Genomic DNA, 19214 nt, shown 5'->3' with positions numbered 1-19214 from the left:
TTTGTACTCTGCCCTCAACATGTATACACAAATCTGTAAGCAAAACAAATCAGGCCAGATCTCAACTTGCTCCTCGGAAACTTACCACTAATAGGTGATATGTTTATTAATGTCTGTCTGACTGGAGCAGGTATCCTTTATTCATATGTGGTTTCACTTCATTTTTGTTTACTGAATACGTTTCACCCTCCCAAATCCCTTTAGTGATTCTAAACTTAGTGGAGTCAAAGCCGAGAGGAAAGACATCTCTGGCTCCAAAGAAAATTTCCTCTCACCCTTCTCTTAGACTCTCCCTCACCCTTTGTGCTCTCTGACCTATGATAGTAGTGTGATTTACCCCCGAGAGTACAGCACAGCGGCCCTCAATCAGCCTTTTGTTTCTCTGGACACCCTGTTCCTAATTTTCCCAGGCAGAGCAGATAGTGAGCTGCAGTTCAAAGCATCCTCCCGGCTGGCTTCTGCCTCAGCGGTAGCATTGGGAAACGGGCCCTTATCTCCTCCTCCTCTCCAGCACAGGGGATGGGTTGAGCTTATCTGCTCCACTCCTCTTTGTGCTAAAGTGAGATGGGCCAGTGGTTCGCCCGAGTGCTGCTCTGGCTATGACCCATATCCGCTCACAAACATGCAAGGAGTACTCAACTGCCTTGACCACACACACAAACGCATCAATTTTTACACGGATAGACACTTTCTGGGAATAGAGATACACTGAATCCTTTTATACCAACTCTTGTTGGGCCTTTGACTCATCATTTATCTTAATCCTATTTGCAGACATGATCACATATTGATTAGATATGCATGAAATACTGAGGCCTCTGTGGTATTTGCCCAAGTGAAACAAATGAACTGCATTTGATATATGTATAGATGTATTTAAACAGATTAGACCCCACAAATGTTGCATTGAGCAGGGAGAAGCATCCTATCTTGTCCTATCTAAAATGTACTTATTTAATTGATTATTTGTCTTTCTTGGTTGTTTTCCCTACTCTCTGGCTGAAGTTAAATGCTTTTGCTTTATTTCCCGGTGGGATTGTTGTCAGAGGGGTCTCACAGGGCATCAAAGCTGCGGTCGGTTGGTTTTTCCGCTTGGTTGTTATAATCAAGCAGGTTGGGTTGCTCAGTTATAAAGCTGTAAAGTCTTCAGTCCTCAAGTATAATGAAATTACCTCCATGAGCATGTTGAGTGGTTAAAATTATTCATTCATTTGAAAACAATAGCCAAAGCTTGAGATTTTACTCTGTCTGACTAGATTAAATTTCCAAAATTTAAAACATATTCTTGGACTGGAATGACCTCAGCTCACATTATACACTGGCTCAACCACATGTGCATTTAACTGAAGTGTTACCTGAGCTTGAGGTGTTACCGTATCTCAACAGGAAATTACTTTTCTGCTGGTACTTCATTGATTGATTGAGAGTTTTCACTCTCTTTAAATTACCCGTTTTGTTCTATTATCGGCCTTGAGTAAAAGTTTCATAATTTGAGGAGCTGTTAATCCAAATCAGCAGCACACTGTGATTACGTGGGGAGGTGAATTACCCAGTGGACTGAAAAACTGTCAGATTTTAGGCCACTGCTATCTACGTTATGACAAATTCCTTACCGTTTTGGGGGGATGAATATCTACGCTGGCTTGCAAGTGATCTTATTTTCAATGTTGACATTATTTCAATAAGCACAAATCTTATTCCTTTAGAAGTAAAATACATTAAACTACTTCTAAAACAAATGATACACTCAGGCCACATTGTCTGCTTTTAACACACTCAGACATTTTCTTCTCTGCTCAGTCCAGCAGCCCATCCCTGTTGAACAGAACAAGTGGGAGAAATCTTCCCAAAGAATGCGGGGGAACATCTGTCAACATTAACCTGCTTCCTATCACCCATCCTCAGCTCCTACACTCTTTCGGACTCACAAGCACACTCCCATTGTCATGTGTATATTATGTGAGCAGAGACTGAGAGTAAATTAACTCTCTTCTTCTTGTAGGAGAGTCTGTAGGGGAACTTGTACTCCTATCATTTACTGCCAGAGATCCTCTATATGTATATTTATTCATTCTTGGTGTATATGAACAGAATTGCCAATGTAATCTTGGAAAGAGCTGCTTTTACGAGCAAAACCAAATGTGTAATTAAATCTTGGAAGTATGCAGTATTAGTAATGGTTGCAGGGTACCAGCTCTGGAAAAAAATTCTTTATGAACATCATTGATTATGATTTAAAGAGTATTTTTGTGCCATGCGTCACAGCATATGATTACCACTTCCCTTCCTTAAATTTGGATTTACGTGCTCTAGTAACCAGTTAAGATCATGGCAAAATTGGCTGGAATTCAACAAATAGGGAAATACTTGAAGCCCATTTAGGCTCCCTGTAGAGACCTAATCCCAATTACTGGCTCCTCAATTCCAGACCTTGAATAAATCCAGACCATGGTGACTAACCTGTGAATGAGTCAGTGTGCTGGTAGACAAATGAGATAACTCTTCCTTTTTACTTCCCGAAATAGTATCATGAAAACAAGATGACATGTAGACATGAAGAGAATGAGCAGGGTTTATAGTTTGCAACTCTGTGTGCCTGAATATGTTTAGCATGCTTTGGCTTGACTGTATTCATATGTTTGGCTCGAGTCTCTTTGTCAAAATCAGCAACAGTCGAAGTAAAACCATTTAATGTTTCAGGAAGTGCAAGCCTGGTTGAATGAATTTTGACAAAACCTAAATGCTTTTTAGTAATTCTGCTTTTGTTTTACCCTGATTTTGTCGTAATACCTTTAGTTTCGTGGTGGATTTCTCAAAACAAAGAATAAGAATCCTCGTCTTTTGTTCATTGGTACTGTTTTTCCCCATGTACATACACATGTTTAAAGTGTGAGCGTTTGTTAGTGTTGGTTTGCACGTGCATGATCACAGTCTGCCATTCTTGAGTAATGCCTAATTAAGGCCCACAGTGCGACACATAATCTGGCTTGGGTTTGAGTCGGGGTGGGGGTAGGGGATGTAAGTGGAGGCTTGGGCTAGGTGATGATTTGGGTTGATTATCTCTGCTAATTGGGCCAGCCATGTACCAGAGCAGTAGATGGAACCTGCAGTCTCACCTCTCATTAAAATGATCTAATGATGAGTTTCCAGCTCTCCTGACCAGAGGTGCGGGTGGCCGTGTCGGTCGCTAGTTAGCAGGCTGTCCCTGAGGACACGCACCCTAGAACAGTCTGTACTGTGTTACACTGTGGACACACTTAGAGGGGCTGCAGTAGGATTGTTACAGTTAGAAAAAATAAATACATGAATAAATGAAAACAATCAGACTATATGTTGCTATCGAGTTTTTGTCCATTTGTTGTTTTTATTAAAGACAATCAGGATGATCTTACCTGTATACAAAAATAGCTTGTAAAAGATTTTACAGTAAAAAAAAAAATCTTCAAAAAAAATTCAATCTAATCTCTCTGAAGTTGGCTTCTGTGCATTTTAGTGAACTGACTATATGATTATATTAGGAGTTAAAAAAAAAAACAACTCAACATTATAGATGTTTGTTTGTTTCCACACTGGAAACTTGAAAAGAAAACACAACTTTCCAGATATTTTCAGAAATTCTTAGCAAGGGGACACGGAAATCACAGCAGTTTGACGTCAGTGTGGTGGGATTTACTTAAACAGGGAGGATTTAGATTCTACTCACGCTCCGTTCTTTAAAAAGATTATTTATTTATTCATTTATTTTCTCAGAAAACACAACCTCAACACAAGACAATACAGTGGCCACAGAACTTTAAACTGTAAAGTGCACTAGATGAGGCGCTGAGGCTCTTAGGATGAGTCAAAGTGCAACAGAAAAGCCTTTGCTGTGTTTAGAACTGTCATAAGCATAGTATCATTCTTTCTTCCCTAATATCTTATCAAAAATGCAGTTAGTTTACTCTGTTAATCTCAGCTGTTGAGTCATGTGTTTGCATGACTTTTTTTTATGCTCTTTTGTGACTCTGCTCATGAAAAATGTAGCTGTCTTGGCTGTTGAGTCAATATTTATGAGATGGAGTTTTATGCGCTACATGTTACAAAGGGAGGAAATGAAACTTCCTCATGTCTCAGACAGTGTGCAGCATGTAGTCTGCTGCTCTAATCCCTCACCTGCTCCACATTAACAAATCCCTATTACCTGCAAGTCCACCTAATCTTGGGATGTAGTTTCCGTCAGGTAGGATTAATAACACCCCACTGTGGCTGGAGTGTTTGAATCTGTGTATATATGTGTGTGTGTGTGTATATGTGTTAGTGTGTCCACACCCCCTCCTCCAGCCTTTAATAAGCATGTTGTAATTTATGGTTGTAGTTCATCGACGGACGGCTGGCCAAATTGAACGCAGGCCGCGGCTTCACCGACGTGTTTGAAGAAGAGATCACAGAGGGGGGCTTCTGTGGAAGTGAGTAGTGCTAGACGTGTCCATCAATTAGTTCCATTATATTTATTTTTAATGCGGCACACAGTTGCTATTGTAGGAACTTATAAATTTATTGTTCTTAAAATCTTTCCAATGGTTCAAAGACTTCATCCCAAATCTGTAAAACAGTAAATGATCAAATCATATAATCGGTTCAAATATTCTTATATTTCTACTGCTCTTCCGGGATCTTGAGTAAGCTTTAACCTATGTAAATATAAAAATGTGTCTGGTTTTTGACTCTTCGTTGTTTTGAATGTTTGAAAGCTGCTGTAAGGTTTCCTGAGCAACTCACAACTGAAGCCACATAGGACGCTTTAAAGACGAATGGGGTGTTCTAATTCTTTTTAGGATGGAGGGGGAAGGCAAAGTGATGGGGCGACCTGGCCTTATGAGACATTTCCTCCCAGCCCTCACATGATCGACATAAAAAGCACTATTTTGCAAATGAGACATTTTGTGCGTATGATTAAACAGTTTAATCACAATAACATAAACAGACGTTATACATGTTAATGCAACATTTGTTTACAGCCTGTCATTCATACCACAAACACATCCGCCAACACTGCCAGGTATTGAAAGCATTTTCACTTTATCATATTTCTCCAATTTACTGCAAACACACGGCCCACGCAGAAGACTTCACAACAGCATTTGTTTCTATAAAAGTAACTGTAAATATGATCAAGATCAATAGATAAATCCCACAGAGGTGTTGAAAAAATAAGGTGATTTTGTTCTTTAGATGTATTTACATGACAGGAAATGTTTCATTCAGGTGTTTTTATCATAGAACTGGGCCAATCAGCTCTCATCCTTACTCAGCACATGTTCATTTGTAATTCTGTAGCTGAAGCATGTGACACAATAACAAACCATTACAGTCGGAAAATCTTCACTGAAAACAATCCCCCATCACGGTTTTACAAGCCAAATTCAGATTTTTTTTTTTTTTTTTTTTCAGTAAGATTAGCTGAATTTTAACAGAAAATCAACAGACATTCACATTGAAATGGTGAAATATGGCATAAGCTTTAATAAAGAAAGCCCTTTGAGTTGTCTATTTGAATTCAGAATTAGAATTTACTTTGCCACATTCTGTAGAGACTATTAAAGAATATCATTAAAAAACTTTTACTTCAGCACTTGTACTGAAAAGAGACTTAAGGGTCATATCTGTTATTTTTATCATAGGACTGTATTTTGTCAATGTTTTACAATTTTAGAAAAACAACAGTACATCCCAGTGTGTATTATACCTGTACATTTGAGTCTGGAAATGATTGGATTGCTTTTCATGTCCTGAAGACCGGAACTAAAGGCCACAACTGACTAAAGACAGCTGCAGCGAAGGTGTGGCAAAGCATCGCAGACCCATTCTGTGGTGGTGTCTATGGGTTCCAGATTTCAGGCAGTAATTACCTGCAAAGGATTCTTGACAAAGTGTTAAGAACGAACATTTTATTGATTGTTGTGTTGATTAGTCCAATTAAATTTGAGTCCCTGAAAATGAGAGTTCTAAATATTAAAGAGATGTAATTTAGTCTTCGCTTTAAACCCACTTTAGGACAAAAATAACAGAAGCTGTGCCGGTGTCCACATATTCACAAACCTAACTGCTCATTATTGGGTTTTCCTGGATATACGATTGTGTCCCAGTGTAACATACACAGCGACTTTTGCGTTACCAGGAAAAAAGTATGCCACTGAGTGCAAAATTATTAATTAATATCTGCTGTCTTTTATTCTTCCCCTCAGGTAATTCAAGGTCTTACCAGCAGTGGATGTACACTGTGAAGGTATTTACAGAAAATCCTGTGTCTCGTACCCAGGAACTTTTATCGGTAGAGTTTTCACGTTTCACACATATTATTCCTGAGTTATATTTAATTGATGGCCTGATTGACACAGCTTGGTGTTTGAAGTCTTGGTGTTGCCTTTGGAATGAGGGGGCTTCCTGAATGTACAGATCCAGTTTGAGTGCAGTGTGGTGTGTGTGTGTAGCGGCGCGTGCAGCAGGACAGTGGATACAGACAAGGAGGAAGACAGAAGTGATTTGACGTGACAAGACGTCCTCCGACATGACATGTTGATCTGGCAGCAAACACAAGCGTTACTCCGCTGAACCAACTCAAGAACATACATCCCTCCCTCCTTCATCTCTTTCTGCCTCTTTCCTCCTATCCCTTCCTTCCCTTTCCTATCCGTCTTTATCTCTCTCCCTCTTTTCATCTCTGTCACACTCCCATCCCTGCTCCCCATCCCTCTCCCCCTTTCTCTCTCCCTTACCCTCCCCTATCTCCCCAGGCCGTCAGCTAAGGCTGAATTAGTTCTCTAGAGTGCTCTTCAAAGGTTTGTTAAAGTTCACACTTCCTGACTGACAGGGATCTATAAGAAAGGCCTTCACCTCGGCCCCACTCCTCTTCTCCCTCTGCCAACTTCTGAAACGCTGTCTGCCATTTACTGTGTTTAGCCGTTTAGCCGACGCTTTGTGCTTACACTAAAGACCAAACAGAGAGAAGGCAAAGGAGGGAAGCAGCATCTTGAAGAGAGAAAAGAAGAAAGGCAGGCAGAGAGACAGGGTACCATAATGTCAGTCTGCAGAACTCAAAGTACAAATCAATCATGTACAGTCCCTTCTACCACGGTTTTATACACATTCTAAATAAAAACCTCTTTAATGCTGTAAATCTCTGTATACCATGGCTCAGTGATACAACACTTCATCCAGCATCACCACTGTTGTCTGCAGTTGACAGCTGCAGAAGTTTGTTTGGTTTTTTAATATTACTCGGGTGGTTTTTGGTGTTAATTGTAGAAATAATGATCACTGAATGATGAGGTCACCCTGGATCATTGTATAGCGAATGTGTGCAAACTCACTTAGGAAACAATGAAACTGATTGCTAAAGCATGGCATTTACTTGCAAAGCTTTTAACAAAAAGAAAAAAATTTGATGTCAGAGTTATGATATAAATTAATTCCCATTAGCTGTTGCCTGTTGGCTCTGACTCTGAGCAATAGCCAGAGCTTTGGTGCTTCCATTGTAGCCAGCAGATATCCACTTTATGGACAACGCACAACTTACTATTAAGATCCCCACAAAACATTGAAAACAGAAATTTACAACACATAATCTTGTAATAATCCCATTCATGTAGATTCTACAGATTTGAATAAGCATATCTCTTTCTAGAGATGATATTAGCAAATATCAGTATGCTAAGCAAGAAAGTGAGTGAGTACATTTGTATGACATTAAATTATTGCGCTACTAAGACTAAAACCAACCTTTTAGATGCATGTAAACATGTTCATCTGTCTGCATGTATGTATTCAATCAGACTGAAACCAGTCTGAGTATGCTCCACTTTTTCCATCTGACATTGACCTGAAAATTCTCGTGTAAACGGAAAAGGAAGAAGCCGTTAACAAAAGACAAAAAACATAAAGGATAGAGTACACCTCATTTCTACAAAAAACATTGTACAGCACTTATGTAAACGATTTACGGAGCTGTAAAGCTGTGCACCCCTCGTTTCTTAACCAATTTGCAGCAAACAAATATTGTCAGTTGTTTTTTGTCTATGACTTAATAGGTGAACAAACTGGAAAAAGCCCAATACTAATGAGCTGAAAGGGGGCATATCATCACTTGTCATAATTGAAGCAGACATACTCAGGTCAATACATTGATTCCCTCCCCCTTCTTGTATGCTGTGACAAGGACACCATTCCAGTTAAATGTTAAATGGCCAAGTTGAGCGATAAAACCGAAACTCAGCTTATATACTGACTGCCTATCTGAATGCATTGTTACTTCGGTTCCCTGTTTGTTATTGATCTTTTTGAGAGAAAACAAACAGAGTAGTAGAGGGACTGAAAACAGCATTGTAACTTGGATTTTTCTTTTTATAGTTCTGCACTGTCGTTGGCTGGTTTTGAGACATTGGCTGCCCAGTGGCTGCATTTTGAAAACTCCCCAAACTCAGCAAAATAAGTAATTAATAGAATATGAGGGCAGGAGCTCTAAGCACTTCCAATGGGCACAAGTGATAATTGAAAGGGATTACTTTTGTAGTAGTCTATATTTAGTTTGATAGGTGGCATGGGTTTATTATCTGGCTTCCTCCCACAGTCCACAGACATGCATTTTAAGCTAATTGGTGATTCTAAGAGATAAGCGTCCATGATTGTCTGCGTTAGCCATCTGATAATTTGGCATTGTGGACAGATATTGAACATCATCCTTTGACCAAATATTATTATTTGGTTAAAGCACCTTTGAAAGCAATGACGGACAGGAAACGCTATTTATTTAGACGTGTGTATATGTGTAAGGATTTACCCTAAATGGCTTTGAGTGACTGACACAGTTTGTCTCTTACAGAGAGGAGGAGCATTCTTCAACACGGCTGTGACGAAGGTATTTCTTTTACGATGTTCTTCAAGTTGTTGTTAAGCATTCTCAGATCTGGAGAAATTAGTTTGAACAGACCTCGGATGACATTTTTCAGCATCTGTAGAGAAGTGGAAATTGTATTGGATCGAAATAAGCTTGAAAACGGTGTGTGTTGTAATTGGTCATGGAGCTAAAAAGGAGCATTGTTCATGACTGCTGAATGTGTGATGAGCAGTGTCGTGTCGTTATGTGGCGTACAATAGGTGGTCAGGGTGCCCTTTCATGTTATCGCCTCCTGTTCGTGTGTGAGGCTCTCTTATGCAGCCTTTTGTCTGCGTGTTTTTGCCACAGGGATCAAAGCATTTCTTGAAGTTACATGAAACCAGAACAGAATGTTAATGCAACATGTTTTGATTAGTAATATGTGTGAGTGTGTGTTGTTTTTCTTCCTCCTAGGCCAAGCATCAGGCCAAGAGGGGCATTCGGGACATTAAGGGCAGACTTAAAGCAAGGGTGAGCTGCGTGGACCTTCACACCTTTCTGACACTCGTGCACTGATTGGCGTGCCAACACACATGTACACAACTCTGTTCTGAGGCACACAGACACGTGCCTCACTCATAGAAACAGACAGGAAGGCTGCTTTACATGGAGTGTGTGATTCTGACGTAGGGGCCTTTTAATGACTCTTGAAGCCTGCTTAGCGCTTTGTTCGGGGCTGTACATTTTTAACTAGCGCCCCTCTGGCTATGGCCTGTCATGTCATCTGAGCCCCAGCCCTTCTTTCTCTTTTATTGTCTGCATATTTCATCAGTGAGCCTGTGATTTCCTCAAAGCTAATGTAACGAGGTGTATGTTTCCATAATCCTGATGGATTTGATAAGGCAATAGCAGTTTGATCTGTCAGTGGGAAAGAGGAGCGAGGGCACCGATGATGAACAGGAAGCGTACGCACCAATCTGCAGCGTGTTTGCTCACACAAGTACGAACGATGGATCCAAACAGGGGCGCAGGGGTCCATTTGATTTTGAAGTTAAGCAGTTATCCTGTTTGTTCAGTAGAGAAATTAATTCGTACACAATCTGCTTTGCACAAGGATTCTAAAATACATGAAAAATAACCCGATCAGAGGGGTTGTTATAGGGGCTTTTGCCATAACTTGATAGGAAAATCTTTTAATAGATGAAGCCAGACCAAAAGAAAAATGATCACAGAATGTAATAGGTGCCTGTCAGTACTTTTAAACTTCACTTCCATGTTTTTACTCTGACACCCTAGTTCATTCTTACCTAAAGATATATATAAAATCCAAAGTATATATTGTAATCATTGATGACTATTTTGTACCACTGAATGGATTCTCCAGTAAGTATTTACTGTAGGAAGAAAGTGGAAACAGATACAATATATTAGCCATGTTCCTGAAATGAGGACTGTGGCTTAACAAATAATTTTTTTTTTTACTAAGGTTAAGTATTTTAGGAAAATGTATTTTCTTGGGATTTGTTACAAAGGAGAAACTGTCAAATACAACAGAGAAATATTTTAGATTGGTTAAACGTTAATGACAAATGGGAACAAGTTGGACGAAAGGACTGCCTTGCTTCAGTTCAGAAATTTGCACGTCAGGATAGGTCATTTCTAACTCAGAAAGTGTTAGATTTACATTCCTTTTTCTCTCTCAGGAAGAAGAAGAAGAGGGGATGACAGTCTGTGCAGGGTCTCCCACCAGCACCAAGAGCCTGTCTCCAAGGAGACTGCAGAAGATGAGACGGGTATGATGCACACACACAGATGCACATCAGTAAATGAGTTAACTGCATTTACACTGACTGATCATACCAGAGCTCACTTTTCACTTGACCAACATGGATTCAGTCTTCCACTTCGGCACTCTTTTACATCCACTTTTTTTTTCTCGTCGCCCCCCCTACACACACTCACACACACTCACACACACACACACACACACACACACACTCAATTTTCCAGCTCCAGATCTTTTTAACTCCTTTTTTATCTCCATCCCACTCTCCCTCTCTCCCCCCCAACTGTCTCTTCCTCTCTTGTAACAGCTCTGGGAAGTACAGTAGTTTGTCAGGGCTCCAAATGTAATCCTAAGCATTTTTTCTTCCCAACACACTTATGTTGTACATTCAGTATTTTCCTCTGAACAGCACGGACAGTCGAAGCAACTCATCTGCTGGTCAGCATTTCCTCTGAAGAATATGCTTGTGCACCATAAGTGGATAGCACAGTTTTTTTTTCTTTGTTGTGTGCAGAGTTTGAGTGGGATGTGCCAGCGTATGCAGGCTCACAAAATAAGCATTCATCAATAAATATATATATATATAGGGAGAGTTAAAATAGTTTTTAGTTGAATTATAACAGACCGTAGCTCAGTTTAAATAAAAATGTACACATATATCCCTCAGCTTCGCGACTATAGTTTCATGCCATTATAATTGCACACTTCTGTACTAAACACATGCACACAGCCTCGGGGATACCGGTTATATCATCTCCCACCTCATATCTACACCTCTGTAGACCCGGCTGGAATTCTTCCACATCTTTGTGAGACTCGAATTCTGTTTAAAAGAAATAAAAAAAAATGCACAAAAAAATAAGAAAAACAACAAAAAAACAAGTCCGCATGCACACGCTGACATTTTGGTCACAGCCATGTAAGAGCGTGATTAGGAGAGGTTGTGCTGTGTCTAATTAGTGTTGTGTTTCCTGTGTGTGTGTGATGAGGCTGGAAAGTCTTAGCGTGGGGAAGGTGTGACGGCCAGGGGAGAGGAGAGGAACGGCAATTAGGGCTTTTCTAAAGGCCTCTTCGGACACACCCCGCTCCCCCCCCCCGAGCCAGTGCACACACAAAGACGGCCCAACACACACGCAGACACACAGATTAACTGTTAACATGCAGTTGATGTGCACACGCTCACACTCATGTTCATGCCATTGAGCCCTGCTCATCGCCACAGTAACAGGTCTCTGGAGACCACTGGAGGAGGGACAGGCAGGACACAGGACGGCGTGTCCCACAGCACGGCTTTTGTGTGTGTGTTTACATGTAGTCAATGACTTTCTCTTTAATCATACACAGTGGTCCTCCCAGTTTTCATTTACTGTTTATAGTCTCTGACAGTGTTCGGTATATCACTATATTACACCAGACCAATTAAAACTCTTTGCAAACGCACCAGGATTTTGGTATCTGAAGTTTGATTCTTTTCAGTCAATTGAAACCAAAACTGTCAATTCAAAAGCCACGAAGGCCTCGATAATTTATGACCTGTCGGTGTTCACTAACTCTGAAAGACTGAAACTCTCAAAAGCATTTTTTAAGACAAATGTTCTGGAAATGCTAAATCTTTGCTATGTTTTGTTTGGAACAGAGGGGAGGAAAATCTTATAAAAAAACATGTCAGGAAGAATGTTTTATTTTAGACGACCACAGCAATATTATTTGGCGAGGACATAATAAGATAAAGACACGTTGTGCTGTAGATCTTTCTTTTTCAAACGCCGCTGCTTTCTACGCCTGCAATTTATTCCCTTTCACCTAAATGTTTATTTCCCAGCATATTTGCATTTCAGTTGGTGAGAAATACTCTTGTCACCTGCCTTTTATCTTTTTTTTTTTTTCTTTTTTTACCTCCTTCCTATGAAATGTTGATACTGCTTTTCTGCCCACAACAGTTTTAACCAGCTGTTCTTGCATGAACGATCTATCTCAATGGGACTAACACGGTTAAATGAAGGTTAAGTAAAATTATCAGAAAACCTCCCCCAGCCCTTGTGCCCACATGTGGAGTCCTTTAGCTGGACTTATCCTTGACGAGGATCTCTGTCTGCGCCGTCTTAAAATCTCATATGAATATTTGAGAACGCCTGGCAGTGTAAGGCAATGAAATTCAACACGACATAGATAGATTAATTGATTAATTAATAAATTAATAAAACGGCCTCATATGATCATGGGATTTCTTGTTGTGGACTGCATTAGTGGTGCAGAAACTCATAATAGAAGACAAAAACATGTTTGTCTGAAGCAGATTTTTTTTTTTAATAAATTATTGCTGGAAAAATCTTCCAGGTATATATAATAGAATAAAGAATATATGTATTATATAGATTTTAGGAGCCATATGGACTTTCTTTATGCACTATTCCACCTCATTTAACGCGCCTGCATTGATCAACAAATCAACACCTCAATGAAGCAGATCAGCCGGTTATTTATGTTTATTTTCCTTTTAGACTTAAAGTCTCATACACTGAATGACATGCTTTTAATCGCATTTTCAGCTATAGCTTGCACAGACAATATGCATGATGCCAGTGAAAGGTTTGGATATTTACATGCGTGTGTACCAAAGACTAAAGAAAACGCAAAGGCAACCGGGATTATTAACTGCTGTCCGTCATGCAGTGGCTTCTACATTCAGCATGTCAGTATGAGCAACTCTATTTATAGAAAAACCTTCCACTAAATATTGATAAAGCAAAGTCTCATGCCTTGTTAACCTTCAGCTGTTCCAAAGCCTCATTCTCTCGCTTCTGTAGATTCAGAAACACTTTGTCATCAGGAGCTCCAAAAATGTCATATGATTAGAGACATTCCATCCTCCTGTAGAAAAGCAAATTCCTGTTGCGTTTTCATCATTCATCATTTTTTCAGCAAACATCTCTGTCTGTCCTTGAAGTGAAGTGAATGATCCTGGTGAAGCGCCTTTAATTAATCATAGCGAAATAATCAAGAGTTCTAAAATTCATATTCTATTTGATCAGCCAACACATGTACCAAAGTGGAAGTGCTGCTGTCATATGCATCCATATTTCAGCCGTATCCGGCAATGTGGGTGATTTGTAGCGTTTGGTGAGCGTGTTGATTAAGAATGTAGGAGTAATCCTTTCTTTGACAAACAAGGCTGCATTGGACTGCTGACTTCTTGTCTGATACAACAAGCAACAGTCACTGTTCTGGCTCTTGTATGGTTTTGTTTGTTAGTGCCAGATTCAGTTTAAGATTTAGCATATGTAGTCCGTGTGTGTGTGTGTATGTGTGTGTTTTATGCGGTACTGCGCTGCAAATAGAAAGCATGTCTGTACCTCAGCCCTTTAATGCATGAAGATATATTGAGCCTGTCTTCTGGATGTGCACACACAGGCATGCATTTTGCAAAATGCCTCAGGTTGGAAGCAACAGAGTGACAGCTGTTAAGAGCACAGAGGAGAGCAGAGGTTGGGACAGTGTTATGGACAATGACAGCCAGCAGGCTTGTGGCTGGGCTCAGCCCCAGGCTCTGGACTCCTCACCTGGTGAGGTAGGAGAGATGCCAGCCCGGAGAACAGCTCAGGGTTGAGGAGAAACGGGGGGCTTCCAAAGGTGTAAAACAGGAACAAAGTCACAAGTGTAAAGTGCTGTGTGGGTGGGTGCGCTGCATCAGATAGTTCATGTGTGTATAACCAGCGGACACATATGTACACGGTACACAAGACTTCTGATGTGCATTGTAATTCAAGAATTGAACATTAGCACTGCCATTTCTCTCCACATTCAAACATGCTTCGACTCACATGTGTGCATTATGCGGTACTGCTCACAATGCATAACACAAAGTGTATTTATATGACTGAAAATGCTTAAACATTGACATTAAGCAAAATGAATAGTTTTACTGTGAAGTGAATAGCTAATAAGTAATTCACAATGTATTAATGAACTGTAGATTATGGTGCATGTTTGGGTATGTTTGTCATAACTCGGGAATGGAAATTTTATTTCAAAAACTGCTCAGTAGAATAAAATTGTGGGTAAATGCCAGATGAGCAGTTAGGATGCATCGCCGGTTACTTTAGGTGCAGTGGTTTATGTCCGTACCTGAGTGTGTGTTTTCATGGTTATTTGTATGTGTTTGTTGTCTCCACTCCGCTTAGTTTCCCCTTTCCTCAGGGACCAACCGCCTTCCTTTCTAAAACTAAAGTGCCACCTTCTGGTAGCCTTAAAGTACTGCACTGCGCTCATTCACAGAAAGACACCTGGTGATTTTACTGCAAGAGTTTGCTTTAGTCGGAACAGAATGAGTTTAATGCACGTTCTCCTTCTTTTATACGGCTCCTGTTTCTAAGCAAAAGGGAAGCGGCCTTTCAGAACCAGCCAATTGGACAGAGGAGCAGTGGCTCTCTCCTCAAACGCTTTTTCTCTCCCCCTCCTCTCTATTCGAGCTCTTAAAAAGGCAAACACGGACTTGGCTGTTATTCTGTAAAAGCATTTCTTCTCCCAAAGGTTTGTTTGCATTTTACCGGCATTTCTTTGCATAAACTGCCAATCTGTGAGATCAGTGCCCACTCAGAAATACCATATGAAATGTATCATGTTAGAGCAGCTATTAAAGTCCACTAGTGTTTGGCCCTGTCACAGAGAGGCATAGTCGTTCCACATAACTGCTCATGCAGGGAAAGAAGGCGACAGGAGGGGAAAGTTTGTTTCTCCTAATGCAGCTACTATAATTGATGGTGATGACTATTTTCCCCTCATAACCACAGAAATTAAATATAATTTGTTGTATAAATCCGAAGATGTTTTTATTTGGCTATATTTCAAGCATTTGCTCATTGCTTTAGGAGGCCTGGTGTGTAAAGATATCTGGAGTAAAGGATAGATTAGTCATGTTTACAACTCTTAGCCTCATATCCCCACAGTCCACAGTTGTAGACTTGTGGACTATCTCTCTCCTTTTTATATCTGAAGCTGAAGAGTAAGTCAGGATTCTTTTAGTTCTTTAGCCAGCTACTCAAGGACACAAATCAGTGTAATAAATTAACATGCAAATAATAAAGTTTCCCTTCTTTGCTATGCGAGAGCAGCTGAGATCTTTTCCATATTTAATAAACACAAGGGGCTCCTCTACATCTTCAAAAATACTTGATCGAGTTAGTGTTGGTGTAGTTTTTAGTTTTATTTTCCTGACTCCTGCTTCCCTCATGACTCTTTCACTCTCTCCGCTCTCACTCTGTCGGTCTTGCCCGTGGCACCGTGGCGGAGGGGAAGAAATCGAGAGCCCAGACAGAAATGGTGACATCTGTCACTGGCAGAAGAGTGACGGAGGGAGAAAATGAGAGACGGGGAGGCATGGAGCGAGAATCACTTTTTCATTTTCACCTTTCAGCTTCCCATTAGCCGACAGAGAGAAACTAATGAAGGAGCAGTATGATAATCTGTTGTTCTCCTATTTCATGCTCTCCACTGTCCTGTCAGGCCTGGGGAGATGTGGGATGGTGACATAGCTGTCACAGCTTTAACCGGGAAGAGTCTCTCATTGTGAATGTCTTTATATTTTTGTTATTGTTGTTTTCATTGACATGCAGTGCATCAACTGCTGTTGTCGGTCTTACCGGCTCTGGAGAACCATTAAAATTATAATAAAGTAACTGACAAAAGCTTACTTGTTATCTTGAATAACCAACAATACGAATGCAATATGTTGGCCATTTTTAAGAAGGAAAAAAAAACTGCGATAAACCCACTGCTGTGCCAAATTTGGCGCATCTGTTGTAAAATGCTTGGTTGTTGTAAACAGTTTAATCTTAAATGTTGCACTGAAGGGTCACAGTGAAGAGAGGGAATGACAAATTGATAAAGCCGTGAAGTGAGGTACCATCCATTTACTGCTCCCCGTGGAACTTCCTCTCGGGTAGACGGCACCAAAGCTGTAACCAAGATCAGAGGGCCAGGCTTCATGACCTGTGTCTGGTTGTGTTTGGGTTCACCTTGCTTTAATAAACACCTAGACGCAAAGAGGGGCCCTGCCCTCCCAAACACAGCACAAATGAACAGTCTGAGTAACGGCACATATCACCATCACACAGCACATGTGCTCGTAGTGTTTGTGTGGACGTATTTCTGTCCAAAGCAGACCCTCCCCAAGTGTCTCACAGGTGCATCTCCGCTCTGCTGGCCTGCTTCGGCTGGCTGCCATGTCGGCCCGGCCCAGATTTACTGCCCTGACACAGGAATCCATTAAAGGCTGCTTAGGGATCCCAGGCCTGAGCCCCTCTGAAATCTCTTTCATTATAGCTTCAAGCTACCATGGAAGGGGAGCGGCTCGGCCAATCAGCAGCGCCACCACATGTGTTCATGTTTAGCCTGATGGTTGAGAGGCTTAAGTGGCTACTGCACACATCTCCTTCACTGACTTTTATGGAGAAAATGGCACTTTAACTCTGTGTTGTTTTTTTTGTTTTTTTTCTTTTATTCTTCCTTTTTTGTGTGTGTGTGTGTTGTAGCGTGCGTATGTGACAGAGTATGCGTGCGCGTACCTGTGTGTGTGTATAGTCCGTTGCCCTAAATGAGGGCAGGCCAGCCACACGTTACATTCCGCCTGTCTGGCTGGCACTGTTGCGACTAATCAAGACCAGCTTGGTTCACGGTTTCAATACTGACCCAATGCAACCCCCCTACCCCCCAACAAACACACATACATACATACACACACACCATACCCATCATTCTTAGGGGCTTTAAGGAGTCTTTCCTCACCTCTCTATATTTCCTTCCTTCCGTTTTCCATTCATTACCTTCCTCTTCGGTCCTTTGTTCACCTTTGAGCCACAACACATCTCTCTGTGCTTCTAAAACTCAACTCCTGCGCTTTGCTCACTTTTAGGGTTGTAAAGAAATTTTTTTTTCCTCTCCTCGGTTTTGATATTTTCGCCTTGCAGTTTACAGAGCAACGTGCAGAGAAAACATTACAGTGCCCACTAATGGTAACACGCGGTAATCATTTAGAGTGCTCTGATGTTAGCCGTAGCCCGTGAATGCTCGATTGTGCATGAAAGACTGAGAGACATTTAGAGGAAGGAGGTTAGACTCAGGAGGTGAGCGGCAAAAAGCAAAGAGTGTAAATTAGAAAATGAGAGATAGTGTTAACATCAGTGAACATGAACACATAGTGAGAGGAACATGTGCGTCGTAGTGGAAGGCATGTTAATAAGTGGCCTGGGGCAGATTTGGGCTCCCATGGGGAGAGTCCTGCCCTGCTCTGTAAAGCTTCTGTCTCTTCCCTTACTCGCCCATTAAACACGGTACACAGGTGGCTTATTAAACCCTCTGTGTCAGACAACGACACTACACACTTATCATTCAGCTCTCCGTGGTGACAAATACAATCAGATGTGCCCGGTGCCGTAATGCAAATGATTGATGTAGTCACCCATATCTTAGCGTTCCAGTGCCTTTTAGTTTAGCTGTAATGCTGAGTTTGACAAATTACTGCAGGGGATCTTAAAGATTTTCATTTCTAAAGACCCAAATTTGACAAATTTTGTCTCAGCCCGTGGGTTCCCGGCTCATTAAAGCAAACTATTGATACTTTCTCATGGGGACCCACCAGACACAACCTGCATCATTTTTCTGGGGAATTGTAGTTTTATGGAAAACTGTACCTCAGCAAAACATCAAATTTGTTTTAAACTCCATTGTTATCACAAGTTTATATTAATTCGCTGAGAAGCAGAGTCCCCTGGGCCCGTGTTTATCGCATTATTTTGTGTGTGTAACTGCAACCTTCTCCTTTGTTTTTCTCATTAACAGCAAAACTTCAACAAGTCTCCCATGAGCATGGGCCCTCAAGATCTTGGCTATGGGCTCGATGATGATGAGCTGGACACTGCAAGCAAGTACGTAACCAAAGGCGTTTATGTTTTTGTTTTCAGATCATCTTTTTTTATAGATTGAAAAGTTGATTGCAGATAGTTGTCTTTTTTGTTGTTTTGTTCATGATAACACTGCCCCCAGGTGGACGTATTTATTACAGCATGTGTTGGTGCACAGTCACTGTAATGTTTCACACAGCATACAAAAGAAACTGTATTATGAAGAAAAACATCGAACACCTGAATGCAAACAAATATAGAGGAAAATCAAACGCTGCCTTCTGTTGTCTTTTAAACCCAGGATCTCCTCTGAGGACAGCGGGGATGTTCCTTCTTACACTGAGGACAGCGACGATTCCTACTCCCTCGAGCTGAACTTGGACTCCTCGCAGTCAGGCCAGATGAACCTGTTAGAGGAAATCCTGGATTCTCTGACCACCACAACGATTGAGCAAGGAAAACTCAGCGGTGCTAAGAGCCTGGACTTCTTCAGGTCCATGGACGATTTGGACTACAAGGTTCCGGTATGCGAGAACAGAAAATATTTAGAATAAATCTTTTTTTTTTTAGAAGAAGAAAGTCTACATGTAAGATGGATAACTAGTTGGGTTGACTGGAGGCAGATATTTGATGTTTCCGTATGAAGATTGTTCTTTTAAAGTGTTTATTTATTTGGTCT

At 40.9% G+C, this 19214-nt stretch overlaps 1 protein-coding gene across 2 annotated transcripts in view; it reads left to right on the top strand.

The window, feature by feature from the left end:
* Window positions 1-19214, top strand: part of dennd1b (DENN/MADD domain containing 1B) — a 108375-nt gene that overhangs the window by 84440 nt on the left and 4721 nt on the right. For both annotated transcript variants that reach the window (XM_075485702.1, XM_075485700.1), the window contains 7 exons: window positions 4355-4445; window positions 6225-6265; window positions 8858-8893; window positions 9326-9382; window positions 10555-10644; window positions 18474-18559; window positions 18837-19059. In XM_075485702.1, coding sequence (XP_075341817.1) covers window positions 4355-4445; window positions 6225-6265; window positions 8858-8893; window positions 9326-9382; window positions 10555-10644; window positions 18474-18559; window positions 18837-19059 — 624 coding nt within the window. The remainder of the gene's footprint in view (window positions 1-4354; window positions 4446-6224; window positions 6266-8857; window positions 8894-9325; window positions 9383-10554; window positions 10645-18473; window positions 18560-18836; window positions 19060-19214) is intronic.

This window comes from Odontesthes bonariensis, chromosome 15, assembly GCF_027942865.1.
Source record: "Odontesthes bonariensis isolate fOdoBon6 chromosome 15, fOdoBon6.hap1, whole genome shotgun sequence".
NCBI classification, from domain to species: domain Eukaryota; kingdom Metazoa; phylum Chordata; class Actinopteri; order Atheriniformes; family Atherinopsidae; genus Odontesthes; species Odontesthes bonariensis.
Note: the sequence above shows the minus strand (reverse complement) of the source record. Positions and strands in the feature narration are given on the sequence as shown.